Source organism: Chaetodon auriga, chromosome 23, assembly GCF_051107435.1.
Source record: "Chaetodon auriga isolate fChaAug3 chromosome 23, fChaAug3.hap1, whole genome shotgun sequence".
Taxonomy (NCBI): Eukaryota; Metazoa; Chordata; class Actinopteri; order Chaetodontiformes; family Chaetodontidae; genus Chaetodon; species Chaetodon auriga.
In genome coordinates, this window is record NC_135096.1 from 6,969,215 (window position 1) to 6,982,601 (window position 13,387).

At 40.8% G+C, this 13,387-nt stretch overlaps 2 protein-coding genes across 3 annotated transcripts; one reads left to right on the plus strand and one right to left on the minus strand.

Annotated features, from left to right (window-relative positions):
- Nucleotides 1-365: 365 nt before the first annotated feature.
- LOC143315984 (calcitonin gene-related peptide type 1 receptor-like) lies at nucleotides 366-9,840 on the minus strand. Of its 2 annotated transcripts, none has more exons than XM_076723628.1 (13): nucleotides 9,697-9,840; nucleotides 6,123-6,198; nucleotides 5,257-5,407; nucleotides 5,030-5,140; nucleotides 4,734-4,846; nucleotides 4,556-4,647; nucleotides 4,132-4,258; nucleotides 3,892-4,045; nucleotides 3,751-3,811; nucleotides 3,571-3,637; nucleotides 2,894-3,112; nucleotides 2,546-2,587; nucleotides 366-2,340 (listed from the first exon to the last, which is right to left on the minus strand). In XM_076723628.1, the coding sequence occupies exons 2-13, from the start codon at nucleotides 6,186-6,188 to the stop codon at nucleotides 2,134-2,136; spliced, it is 1,410 nt and encodes a 469-aa protein (XP_076579743.1). In that variant the 5' UTR covers nucleotides 6,189-6,198; nucleotides 9,697-9,840; the 3' UTR covers nucleotides 366-2,133. The 2 variants fall into 2 exon arrangements, with proteins under 2 accessions (XP_076579743.1, XP_076579742.1); XM_076723627.1 differs by having other exon boundaries at nucleotides 5,030-5,143.
- A 1,813-nt stretch (nucleotides 9,841-11,653) lies between these two features.
- On the plus strand, nucleotides 11,654-13,091 carry zswim2 (zinc finger, SWIM-type containing 2). Its single transcript, XM_076722983.1, is given in 6 exon segments — nucleotides 11,654-11,779; nucleotides 11,781-11,804; nucleotides 11,853-11,907; nucleotides 12,268-12,502; nucleotides 12,864-12,979; nucleotides 12,982-13,091. Coding segments are annotated over 6 exon segments (666 nt in total).
- Nucleotides 13,092-13,387: the final 296 nt, after the last annotated feature.

A 13,387-nucleotide genomic window follows, 5' to 3' on the forward strand; every position in this document is an offset into this window, starting at 1 on the left:
ATAAATGATGCACTGAAGAGGATGGATATAGCACCTTTCCTTTGGGACTTCCTAATTGTACCTGCTCACATATATGCTTTGGACGAGGAACAGACAGTAACACGCCCTGCTTTGTCTGGAAACAATATTCATTTCAGTGGGAGACATTTTCTAAGGTCAGACAAGGAAATCCCACCCTTAATTAAATGTGGGAAAGAAAATACACTTACATATTTTCTTTCATTTGTCTTTCAGGGGAATGGAGCGGGAATGGTGAAAAAGAAACAGGCACAAATAAAGCAGCTCTTACTTCTGAATCTCATTTTAAAACAGCTTGTTTTTATTTACAGCATTATTACTTCAGTATGAACCATCATTGTCTGGATTTATTGACAAAACTATGTTACAAAAATGAAAATAAGATTCAGACTGAGACTGAAATAATCTTCAAACATGAGGAGACCTGTAAAACAGCCCAAACATGGGAAAACACACATCTGTTTTGACATCTGGGATAATATATTCAAAACTCAAGGTTCACTTACTGGGTTTTTGTAGGCCTTTGGCCTTCTTCAGCAAAGGGAATTAAAGGATTTATAACATAAATGAGCGTGTAATTCCTGTTTTGGAAGGCTGAAACCAGCAGCCCTCTGACAGGAAAGTTTTATCTGTAAGCGGAGGTGACGCATATCGAGGATTTACTGAACGCATTATGACTACAGCTAATACTTATCAGTGTAAAAGGTGTCAAATCAGTGAATCAGAATAAGTCAGTTCCTGCTGAATTTCTTTTGTAGACACCAAACTCTTTAGATAATTCATCTAAAAACACGTAACCTGGCATTTTCCCTCTTTATACTGTTAAGTAACCAGCTGCAGTTTGTGGACTTATAAGTAATATACAATGCTGTGTTCCTAGTTGACTTGAAAATTATACAAAGGACTAAAATGTCTAAATACAAAATTCATATTCTGTGCCTTGATATATGTCATATTCATACACATTCAAATATATGTACAAACATGCACTTTTCAGTCATATTTTCCTCTGTGACTATCTCACAATCATCTCTCCAGCATTTTGGAATATTCAGATGAGAAGCGACAAACACAGTGAGCCAAACGGCGCACAAGCTTAAAAGATACTGCAGCTATTGTCGAGCCAGATGTGACAATGTAAGCTTATGTTTCTGACATTTTATTGTGAAACTCATTATTTGTTTTTAACTTAGCTAAAGGAAATAATACATAAATAGAAAACTTTCTTCATTCACCCAAAATTCTGGCCTTGTGTGCCTTTAATTCAAGAATAGCTAAAGCAGGAGGACATTTAGCGAAGCGAGCTAGCTGTTTATTTCCCCTTTTTGAGTGTGTGTGTTTGTACTTTTTTCGTTATTCATGTCTAATTCTGTATGGTACTAACCACAGAAATCATTGTACTTTGTTCTTTTACATTCTTGAGGCATAAAGTTTGCACGTCTCGGCAGAAAGAGGCTAACTGCCCTCCGTTAGACCAGCTCCCGCTTTACTATTCAGGTTAGCCACTAGGCTAATGCCCAGAAACTTAAAGAAATTCTGCCACAGAGTTATGTGCCTACAACTGAATTTTGAGAGATGGTTAAACGGGGCTTTTGAGCATTTCCTTTCCACAGCACCCTTGCCAATAACTACCTATTTTTAAATTGTGTCAATACTCTCAAAATGCCCAGAAAAAAGAATCAGAGCTTCTCTCTTTGCAAAATCATATCATTCAGCTGAATAGAGCAGCTTCTTGTTCACCAAGGTCTCATCAAGTTCATTCCACACGATACAAAAAAACATTCATTCCTTGTGTTAATGTTTTACATTGAGGCTGGTCGATTCATTGGAGTTTTCCTTATATCCAGCAACAGCCCATCTGAATATTCGTGGGACGGAAATAATGATGAATAATCAGCGTCTTCACTCTCAAGCTCCTTCTGCTTTTGGAATATTCGTGAAAAAAAAGTCAATTATTTGAGTTTTTTTTGGCTGGGAGATGGAAAAAAAAACATGAAATGAAAGAAAAGTTTGTACTCAGTCGCCATGAACAGTCGCATAACTCCAAGAAAACATCAATCTTCGTAACATCTCGGAGGAGTCAAAGGTCGTAGTGCCGAATATGGAGGGCCAACCTCACACGAAGGGGCTGTCCGATCTGAATATGTCTGAGTAGCTCTTGCCGTTCATGTGCTCGGTGTGGCTTTCAATGCTGTAGCAGCGGTGGACCTCTGTGAGCGAAGACGCCACGTAGGAGGCTGACCGGAAGAAGTCAGCATTGGCGAACGTGCCGGCGAACTGCATCCGCTGCTGGTTCCAGTGTCTCCGCAGAACGCTCTGGACCTGCAAGAGGAAACACAAAGATGATCTTATTTCAAGGAAGACTGCAACTAAATGAGAAAAGATTGTATGTATGATTTGTGTTTGTCCTAAGTTGTCTGTGATCCAGCTGTGATGCATCAACTCTATCACCTAAAACTCAAATTCAACATCTCGCCTCCAAATATGATTGACGGCAATAAGTAGCCGAGTCAACCTCACGACTCACCTCCCCGTTGAAGAAGCAGAATATTGTCGAAACCAAGAGACCCTGCGTGTGAAAAACAATAGTGAGAAAATACACGACATTCGGAAATCCTTTAAGCTCAAACAGCTGCAGCAGAGCGGCAAAAATTATAGTTCACAGTGCCACATGTTCATGTTCTTATTCCAGAAATATTTGTAATATTTGCAACCACCACTGAAAAAATGATTTTGCCACTGGACAGTTATGCAACCAGTTTGCACATGCAGTAGTGAAAGTAGTGACTTTAAATGGACAAAACCAATAGAATTGTAGTATTTTAGTGTGTTTTCGCAGCTTTTTAGTGGCAGCGTTGCACATGTATGTGCTGACCTGGTAGTGCATGAGGATTTCCATGATGTACAGGTAGATCTCAGAGACCCAGTGATCTTGGGGCTTGTAGGGGAGCAGGACAAACTGGATGCCGAGCAGGGGGATGAGGATGAGGGTGGCCCTCACAGCCCTCATGTAGAGGCTGGACTCGGCCTGGTGCGTCACCCTCAGCTTGGTGATGAGAACCCGAACAATGTTCAGCAGGAAGAAAAGATTCACCTGGAATCAACATCATTTGGTCTTGGTGAGGACAGCCAGCCATTTCAAATCAAAAGCCTGCAGTCAAAATGAAATCACCAATGTGGAAGAAGTACTCAGAATACTTTTTTACTCAGTTACAAGTAAAAGTCTTGCATTCAGATCTTATGCAAGTAAGAGTACCTGAGTATGAGCATCAAAATACACTTAAAGTACCAAAACTTAAAGTACTCATTATGCAGAATGGTCCATTCAGAATCATATACTGTATATTATATCACTGCATTATAATCAATGATGCATTAATGTTGCAGGTGGGGCAAAAACGTACTTATTTGCATTACAGTACTACAGTCATGTGATACCAAGGGTCTGCTGACAACCATTGACCAAATTTTAAATATAGTAATTTAACTTTATGCTCCATTGTGGTCTCTTTAAAAGTAAATCTGGATTTCCCACAGGGGTTCAGTTCTTACCACCAAAGCAGCGCAGATGGGGCCATGGATAATGTACAGCAGGGAAGTGTCTGAGCTGACCCAGCATCTGTGAACGCATGCATCAGATCATCTTATTGCACGGAATGGAAACACGTGACTGAGGTTCAGTGATATCTTTAGACACGGTCATGCATGGAGGTGATGATCAAAAAGACCCACTTGTCGTTGTAGTAGCAGTGGCGCGCTATTGAATGTAGCACCGCTGGCACGAGTGGAAAACCTGCACAATCAATATGGAAAGTTTCAATTTGAGTGTGAGACAGTTAAGTGTGTATCGTGGAATATTTGCTCCTTACTTACCCCAACCCAGCAGATAATACCACATGAGATGTTGTTTTTCTGCAAACACTGCCACGACAATCAGAGTGTGCAGGTAGATGCCTTCGCAAAGCATCCAGAAGTAGTTACAGCTCAGCAGATACAGGTGGATGAACATGAGCAGCTTACAGCTCGCCTGGAAGGGAGAAGCAGTGTGAGAGGTCGCGGCTTTAATCGAAACTGATGAGCAGTGTCTTAATGTAAAGAGCGGCAGTGACTCACAGAATCGTTGTACGTGTGGCCCTGTTTCTTCACCACTGTCGTCAGCCAGACGACGGTGATGACTGAGTTCAGCACGAAGGAGAGGAAGAGGTTTTTGTGGAGGGTTATCCTCTGACAGCTCAGACTCCTGAGGGCAGCGGAAGGCACACATTAGACTCGCATTCTGACAAATCGGTGGACGGATTCGGTCATTTTTGCAAGATGAGCCGTGGAATTACCATTGGATTCAACAAGTAGCTCAAAACTTTCATTTGATTAAATTTAATTCAGTTATATTAGCCCCCTGAAGAAACGTTGAGTATCTGAACACAGAACTTAATTCATGGAAAAGAAATTAACATTCATGACTCCAGGCTCCAGATTTGAAAGCAGGAGCATGTAAACACTGACTTTTGTTTAAACATAAAAAGGGAACCACACTCACTTAAAATGGAAGAATATTCCTAATGATATCAGCAATGATACCAGTGACAGGCCGTGACCAATCATGACCAAGTAGAAGTGAGTCATCGCCGCCTGCAAGACAACCAAATCAATACAACTTTACAATCCAAACTATCTCATACGGTGTCTCGTTATAACCTAATGTTTTTAATTCTTACTGTTCCATGATTTGTGGTGTTGGCTTTGCAGTTTGTGAAGTTCGTCCATATCCTGTTGCTCTCTGGGTGGCGTCCCCAGTCGCCCGACTCTGTGCAGACTTTGGATGCCACCGCTGTCAAGAGATTTGTCAACTTATATTAAAGTTATAGATGAGTATTCTGGGAAATACTCTCATTCATTTCCACCGATTTCACATTCCTATTCCCGTGTGGACATGACACCAAAATATTCAAGGTTAATGAAGTTAGCGATGGTTGATGAACTGACAGACATCATAGAGGGCAAAGAAATTTACCGTGAGGGTCAAAATCGTTATAATAGTCTGGACAGCTCTGCTCGGTGGTTATCCCGGCTTCAGTTTCATCCCAGCACAGCCACCCGTCCCACGTCGTGTTGCACTCTTTCCCTGCTGACATCAAAGAACACACACACACAGTCACACGCTGCACTGGATGCACTGGAAAATGATAAAAAAAGGACAACCCCTCCACTGAGCCTTCACGGCCTTTCTAATCTTCTCACCTGCTGTTTTTGTTTTGCGGTGGGATTCTTTCACGATCCGCTGGAAACATTCGTACTGGGCCATGGCGATTTGGTTCCGTGTGGCCTGATGTTCACCCCGGTGATTCAGATGCTCCTGATAGTCGTCTTCAGGGCTTGCAGCCAGGAGCAGCTGAGATGATTGACAGGAACATGCATGAGACTGCAACTGCCAAGCAAGTTACTTAATTCCAAGCATATTCCAGTCCTTTTAAAGGGGAACTCGACTCAATATTTCACAGATGGTAGTATAATGTCCCCTGTGGCTCTGAGAGAGGTCTGAAGTTGCATTATGGGAAGTGTAGGATCAGGTTTGACCCAATCAAAGCCTAAAACTTGATATATCTCAGCCTCTGCTGATTGGATTTTGACCATTATTTCTTAAAGACTGAATCATGTTAGTACCCCTTTAAGGAGGTTCAGAGTGCTTGACGAATCAAAGAAAGAGTTTTAAATGACAGGAAGGGACTTGATCATTTACAGGTGCTGCACAGATGTAATTATGGGCTTAAATATTCTAAGAACAGGAGATCCATCAATGTGTGGCCAAAATACAGGAATCACAGAAACCCAAACAACAAAAAAAATATGTAATAGAATAAAATATCCTGCTTGTATTGACCACAATTTTATTAGAAATCCTGCAAAGAAACCTGTTGTTGTAATCATCAATGCCCTGTGGCAACAGCTGGGATCATTTCCAGCTTTAAACTGTGGATTTTATGCTTGTCATGCTTTAGAAGACAACAACAATAATGATAAATGATCAAAAGGCTGTTTGTCTGGAATCACATGAAAGTGACATATTTAGGTAAAAAAAAAAAACACATTTCAGAGGCCACAGCTACCTTATTGAGGCAGAAGAGGACCAGGAAAAACACGAGGCCGTTCAGATCCATCTGTGCTCTGATCATCACGGGGAATCTGAGGAAAGTTGACAACATATTAAAATGTATTAATCAGTTTCGCTGCAGTGAAACAATAAACACCGTATATGAATGTATGAAACCAGAAGTGCAGTCCAGCTGACTCCTATTTTTGTTTCATTTGAAGCTATTTTTGTGCGATTTGGAGGAACAGGTAAAAATGTTAGCACTATCCCAAATAGTTTCCCCCAGAGCACAATTAAAAAAAAAAAAAAAAAAAAAGAAGCTTCCTGAGCCGCAGCAGCTGCCAAAGTGATCCAGCACACGATGTGTTGACAGGCGCTGGATCCAAACTCAAGTTCACATGCTCAGCGCTGTCACGCCCATGCTGTCCGATCAAGGCTTTAAAATCATTTATTGCTTTTTGTTTTTTTGTGTGTGTCAAGTGTAATTTATCAATTTGTGCTTGCAAATTATGAAAGAAAATGCAGTGTGGTTCATTCTGTGTTCCTCAATTGGAACTCAGCAGCATTTTATTTTTACATTTGAGGTTTCGAACGGAAATGAAAATATAGTGGATGTAGGGTCAGTTTCACTCGAACTTGCATTTACTTTAAACAATATCCAGCTCCCTTGCCTTTGCCCTCATCAAAACTCATGTAAACAAGAGGACAAGCCCGTGTTTTTCATTTGTAATGGCAGGACTCCCCTTTTTGGACGTCAGGGTTACAGATTTGGCCTTTTGCTTCCTCTGCTCTCCACAGCTTCCTTCCTGCATGCTTATTATGCATGTTGAGCAAGTTTAACCAAGGTTTAGCTTGAAGACATCAACACGGCAAATGCAGCGAGGGGCATGTGCTAAAAACCCACTCAGATACAGCAAACAGATGCTTTCATTCGCTAATGAAAGGCTTCATGTGCTGATGCAAATGTTAAAATATTAAAATGGGGGGTGCAAGTAGCAACTTCCTCAACATTTGAATACTACACATTCGAATAGATGAGCGGAAACAGGAGTTATTTCATCATGAAGTGCACTTTCCAGACCGCAGATAACATGTCCTGCTTTGGTGCAAGTGGTGTGATGCTTAATGTGAAAGCAGTGGAAATTATGACAGATCTACCTGTAACGGTGATAAAAATACTAAAATTGATTCACAGCAGCATAAATAGAGATTGTGTCGGCATGAGTCATGATCATGATCTGAAGTTTTATTTTGGGGAACATTAGTGACTCATGATGAGCTACGCCCAACTGGTGATTTGTTCTTTGTTAACAGGGATGATGGCCCAATGGGAGCGCCATCATAGGAATATTATAGGAACATCACAGGAATACTACAGGCAGCAGAGTGTCACTATGATCCGCTCACTCTTCTGTGGCTGTGTGTCATCACTTTGACAGTGAATTGAGTATTTACAGTATATAATTTAGAGACTATTATAGAAAGGCGGGACTGACAGAAAAATCTGCTGCTTCAGCACCACGGACAGCAACGTGGATTTATCAATACACAGCATTAGTCAGAGTCCTGGTGATAGATTTTAACTTCCACAAACCTCAGTCAGATAAAAGATCAATGAGTCAGGCAGACTAGACACGTGAGGGGGGGTGGCAGCTTAACAAGGGGGATGCATGGTGGTCATTGTGCAAACAAGGGGGATGGCTTCACCCCTCATATCTCCTACTGGTTACACCCTGAACAGCCACTGTTATTAACAAGTGCCAATGATGAAGTCCAATAACAAACTAGTGGAGTGCACTCAGTGGAGTGCAGAGCTCCACCAGGTGTGTCTGGGGGCGTGTCGGTAAGTAAGTCAGCAGCCATTGGCGGTCCATAAAATAGGTTTTTCAAAAACCATGAGAAGTCCTCGAGCATATATAGGCATAAAAATGCACAAAAAATATGAGACACATACACACACACACTCAAATGTATGATCCCTCTAGGCTCATGCCTTTTGGAGAAATGAGCCCAAATGGAAAAGTTTCACAATACGTTCTATGAGGCAATCAATATAAGAAACAGCATAGCGAAGGTTTTATGTGTTTTGAAATGGTAATATTAGCATAGGCTCTTAGGAGTAGCACAGTCTTTTTGATTAAAGTATAGAATTTCTGTAATATTTTTCTCATAGGTACAAATATGTTGTGTCTATATCTAATGGACCTATGTCACATGTGACATCCATCCCTTGTTTGTAACATCCATCCCTAAAGGTCTTTATGCTAATACACACAGCTCAACAAAAAACACTGCAAATGAGGACAAAATACAATTAAAAAAAAAAACATTAAAGCACCATAAAAACCAATGAAACTAACCTGATCATGGCTGCGTAACTAAGCCCCCTTTTTTAACTTTAATCATGATCCCAATCATCTATTGATCCATTAAACAGAGAAAGACAAAGAGGAAGGCATTTGTGGAAAAAGCTTGACATTTGCAAATTAGCTTAACTTATTGAACAGATGTAGTTTCATAATGACATTGCAGCTGCAGAGATTTAATCTGCTTCCTATGCAAACATTTATAAAGCAATTACAGATCACCCAAGAGGCTTATTGTTTTGGGAACAAGAGGTCGCACAACAAATTAAATGTGAAAATATGCATGAAAATACTCGCAACATAGAAGAATAGAGTCGAAATGATGAGTATACTTTCTAAAATCTTTGTCCTCTCACTCATGCTACAATATCAGAGTGACACTTTTCACAAATCCTTTGCATTTGGATTAAAAAAAAAAACAGTTTGGAATACAGTGAGACAAAACAACAATCCTGATTAATATCCATCTCCCGATACTGCAAATTCAGGAAATCGTTGTCATCTTATAAGATTAATATCTTCTTGAACACACCCAAAGACACACAGTATATCTCTCTAATGACCCACAAAGACACTTAATAACTCAAAGTGAAGTTCCTCCCTTATTGTGTCGGCCATCTGTCTCAGAACACGATGATTAACACTTTTTACCATGTGAAGTTCCCCTTATTAAAAACACATTGGTCGGGAAATCCCATTTCATCACTTTGTGTCCACCATGTGAGCAGACTTTTCTTGTTAGGCGACAGAATTGCAGGTGGGTTGAGCTGATTCGTTTTATTGGAAACGTTCTTTTGTTTTTAAAGAAATCAATAAATATATCAGATCAATGCAGTTTACACCCGGAGCACCTGGAAACCTAAATATATGGTGTTATAATGGGAATTTGCTTGTGATTAACACTCACATGGAGGCAGGTATGCATTTGGAAATCATGCTCATCATCATAAACTCTTCTTCAAATAAAACTATTGCATTAATTAGAAAATCTAAAAGTTTAGATACGTTTGTACTTTTTTTGAAAAATAGATTTGAACCTATGGTTTTGTTTCCCTCCCCCTTAACACCTTCATGTGCATGTCTTCCATGTGCCTTGCAACATCAAACGTCACATTTCTAGTTTAATGTGGCATTCAAAGAGGAACATCTGACCTGTTTTCAGCACCGTGCTTGAACAGTAGTAACAGTGCATGCTCACAAACTTTAACTATTAAAGAAACTTACCTTTTGCAGCAGCAGAAAAATAATAAAACACTGTGTTTTGCCACCTCTTGAAGAGAGTAATCCTTCAGCTGATAGGTCACTGTTGCGTGAAAAGAACAATGTAACGCTGTTTTCGTGATTTCTCCAAGAGTAGTCCCTCAGTGTGTGTGTTTCACACCAGAGTCAGAAGCGACACTGAGCTGTCCTGATAAGAACTGACTGAGGCTGTGGATGACATCACATGCTTGCCTTTTGCGGAGGCAGATAGAAGGACATCCCCACATTGTAATGGACATTAAAAAGTGTCGATATGATTGATAACCATTACATTGTATGATTTAAATTATGTATAATACATAATATATGCTCAAAAAAGTCAACTTTAATGCCCTGGTTGTTGATCTTTAAGGTCTGAGTTCTGTGAATCATAAGTAACTTAATGCATGAACCTTGTTGCATAGAGGACAATCTATTACTCAGTGTGCCTGTGTAGGTCCTGCTTCTTTATCTTTTTTGTATCTACGGCTGTTCTGGTCAAATTGGGAATATTCATTAATAAAAGCTTGGATTACATGATTACATGGTAGTAACCCCCCCCCCCCCCCCCCCCCCCCCCCCCACACACACACACACACACACACTAATAATCCTATTACCTCAACAAATTGAGTTCCAGGCTTCAAAGATTGCTCTGGCTGGTAATTGTATTGAAAATATCCAGTATATTACTCAAAGAGGTCCTTTTTCATTACATAACTGTTATGAACGGGCAGAACAAAACGGACCAATCAGCGAGAGGGTTTCTATTCCTTTGCAACGGCGCCCTCTGCAGGTCGAACTCCATGACTACAGCGTTCTGGGACCTTACGCTGCCAGGTGAGTTTCTGCTTGTCTTCAGGAATTTAGTGATTGAAAAAGGCGCAGGTACTTTTTCCCAGACGTATTTATTAAAGTTTATTAAACAGATAGAATTACTGTTTGTTTTCGACGGGTCCCGATAGACATTCAGGTCACAGTACGCTGCATGAACCCGGAAGTAGTTAGAATGTCTACAGTTGGATAAATTAGCCGAATTAATATTATGCTAGCAGCGTAATGTCAACACTCAAGTTAAGCGTCGTGCTGCTCTCTTAAAATTGGATAACGTGTGGCAATGTGACAGAGGAGGAAAAAAATACACAAGGAATTCCGAACTGTTTCCGGGTACAGTAATGTTCAACATGAAATTATTAATAAAACTCAGTGGCAAGCCTTACCTGCCCAGCCTTACCACCGGAGCTAAAAGAAGCACTCAGATCCTTGACTTGGTTAAAAGTAGAAACGCCAGGGTCTGAAAATACTCCATTACATCTCAAAGTACTGAGTTCAAGTACAGAAGTGTTATCAGCAAAAAGCGCTCATAAATCAGATGGCTCCTTTCAAAGTGTTGTATCGTTATGGAATATTATACTATTGTTGTCATCAATTCACAGAAGAGTATTTTAATGTTGTAGTTCGTAACTGTGGAGCCAATTTTAGATACTTTGTGTACTGCTGGTTCGATTAGTCGTAGATTATTGCATAATGTATAAGCTTGTCATGCTTTTTAATCATATTTTTAATCTAAAAAATGTCAAATAAATGTTATGGAGTAAAAAGTACAGTATTTCTCTATGAGATGTAAGGGAGTACAAGTTTAAAGTAGTATAAGGTCGAAATACTCACAGTACACATGAGTCAAAATACAAACATCACCTGAGTAAATGTACTTAGTGTACATTCCACCACTGGTGAGAGGTGGAAATTAAGAAAAATTAAGATTTGTGCAGCAGAGATCTGTATCTGTATTTCTGCATAAACGCTTCATCCAAAGGATTATTTGCATTGATCCAAGTATTCTGAAAGCTCTAACCTCCTGGCAGTTTTAGACACTCTTTACCCTTATTTTTGTTATTACAGGGCAGATGATTGATAAATATCTTTATTCTGCACTGACAGGATGTTCAGGAAAAGCGCCTGGAGGAACACAGTCAGCAATGCGATGACTTTCCACCAAGACCAAGCCCTCAACACAACGATATTTCTCCTGAAATCCTGCAGCCCGGCAGGATATCTGCTCAGAGATGGAGGGAGAGGCCAAGGACTTCGAGGTAAATCATTCTGTGATTCATGATGCATTTTGCTCAGACGCCTGGAAGGTGTTTTGCCCACATACATGCACTTGCCCTGTGTTCACAAGAGAGCAGGAGCCATGCAAAGACATATCAAAAACACACAGGAAAAGATAAACGCACAAGGAGGTTTTAAGCAATGATATTTCTTATGGTCCCTTTTTTGTTTATGTATGAATTTTTATGGATGTGCAGCATTGTGAGGTGCACACTGGTATTTTGTTGGAGTTGAGCAGTGATAAAATTCCTTCTAAACCTGTCTTTTAATGAGCGTCACAATGCTGACAGACTAGACTTCACTTAATCGTATTTTATGCTGTGCGAGTATTTTAGGTTTAACACTGAAACATTTGCTTCGTGTAGATTTGAATTTGAAAGACCTGACCCACCTTTGCACATGTGCTCCTGTTGACATGCCGTGTTAAAAATAACTCTGCTCTAGATTCAGTTCGACATGGACTTGTGGAGAGACAGATCTTGGAGGTGCTCCATGGTTTATACCAAACCAAAGCCCACCGGACGGAAAATGATCCGTCTGCTGCTTCGAGGACCCCGAGCCAACCAGTCACGGGCCAGGAGGCTGGAAGTGTCTGCCGGAAAGTGATTCAAGCCCAGGATGCGTGTCCTATCTGTCAAGACGAGCTGCTGGAGATAAAACAGCTTGTGTCTCGCTGCAGGTGTGTGGGCGGCTGTGTTCAGACTGGGGTCGGAGTTTCACACTGTTATTGTTTCAGTACAGTCATGTTTCAGAATGGTGTAATATGTTCTCGTCAACTTTTCTTGCACTACTGCCCAGAGCATGACCCCCATACAGCATTACTGGTCCAAACACAGCACATCCAGCTGTTGACACACAGCATGTGCAGTGGAAACCACCAGCACACATTTGCGGAAGTTATAAAATTCTGCTGAAATCTCCTGGTATTTGCAGAAGAGGACGTTTCTTTCAAACAAAGAAATTATACGGAAAATCTTTATTTGCAGCATTGTGCTGACAGATTTTTATGGGCTCTCACGTGCTGTCTTTGTCTCTTCCAGGTTCTTCTGTGGCAATAGCGTCCACATCTCTGACATGAAAGTGTGGGCGGCTCACCAGAGACTCTCAGGCAGGGGAGAAACCATGAAGTGCCCTCTGTGCAGGGAGGACTTCTGCTCTTTGCAGCAAATCTCTTCACTGCCTCTGAAGGAGAGAAGCCAGACAGACACCTGGGAGTTATCCGCCACAGCTGCCAGGTCTGCCCTGTCACTGGGAAATGTTTCAAGTAAGCAAGTGGCAGCCATAACTAAGCTCAGGCGAGAAAATGTAGAAAAGCATATGTACCATGAGCAATTTTTGTCTTTGCGGCAATCTGATGTAATGAGCATATTGTTGTGTATATTAAGTAATTGCGTCGAATATTTGTACATTTAAACTGACATTTGTGTTCTTCCTCTTGTCTTCTTGATCCTCTTACCCCAGTTACTTCCATCCATGTGAGGACTGCTCAGAACGGCTGCCACCCACAGCATTCACTTGCCTCACAGACAGTAAGCTGCTTGGTTTCAGCTTCGAAATAACGCTT

What these genes read in the sequence shown, in the direction of transcription:
- LOC143315984 (XM_076723627.1), bottom strand. Translation starts at nt 6,188, where the DNA reads ATGATCAGAGCACAGATGGATCTGAACGGCCTCGTGTTTTTCCTGGTC. An exon ending in GCCACACGTACAACGATTCT is followed by an intron (nt 4,046 to 4,131) that starts GTGAGTCACTGC and finishes TCTCCCTTCCAG; the next exon opens with GCGAGCTGTAAGCTGCTCAT. An exon ending in AAATCCTCATGCACTACCAG is followed by an intron (nt 2,588 to 2,893) that starts GTCAGCACATAC and finishes TTTCACACGCAG; the next exon opens with GGTCTCTTGGTTTCGACAAT.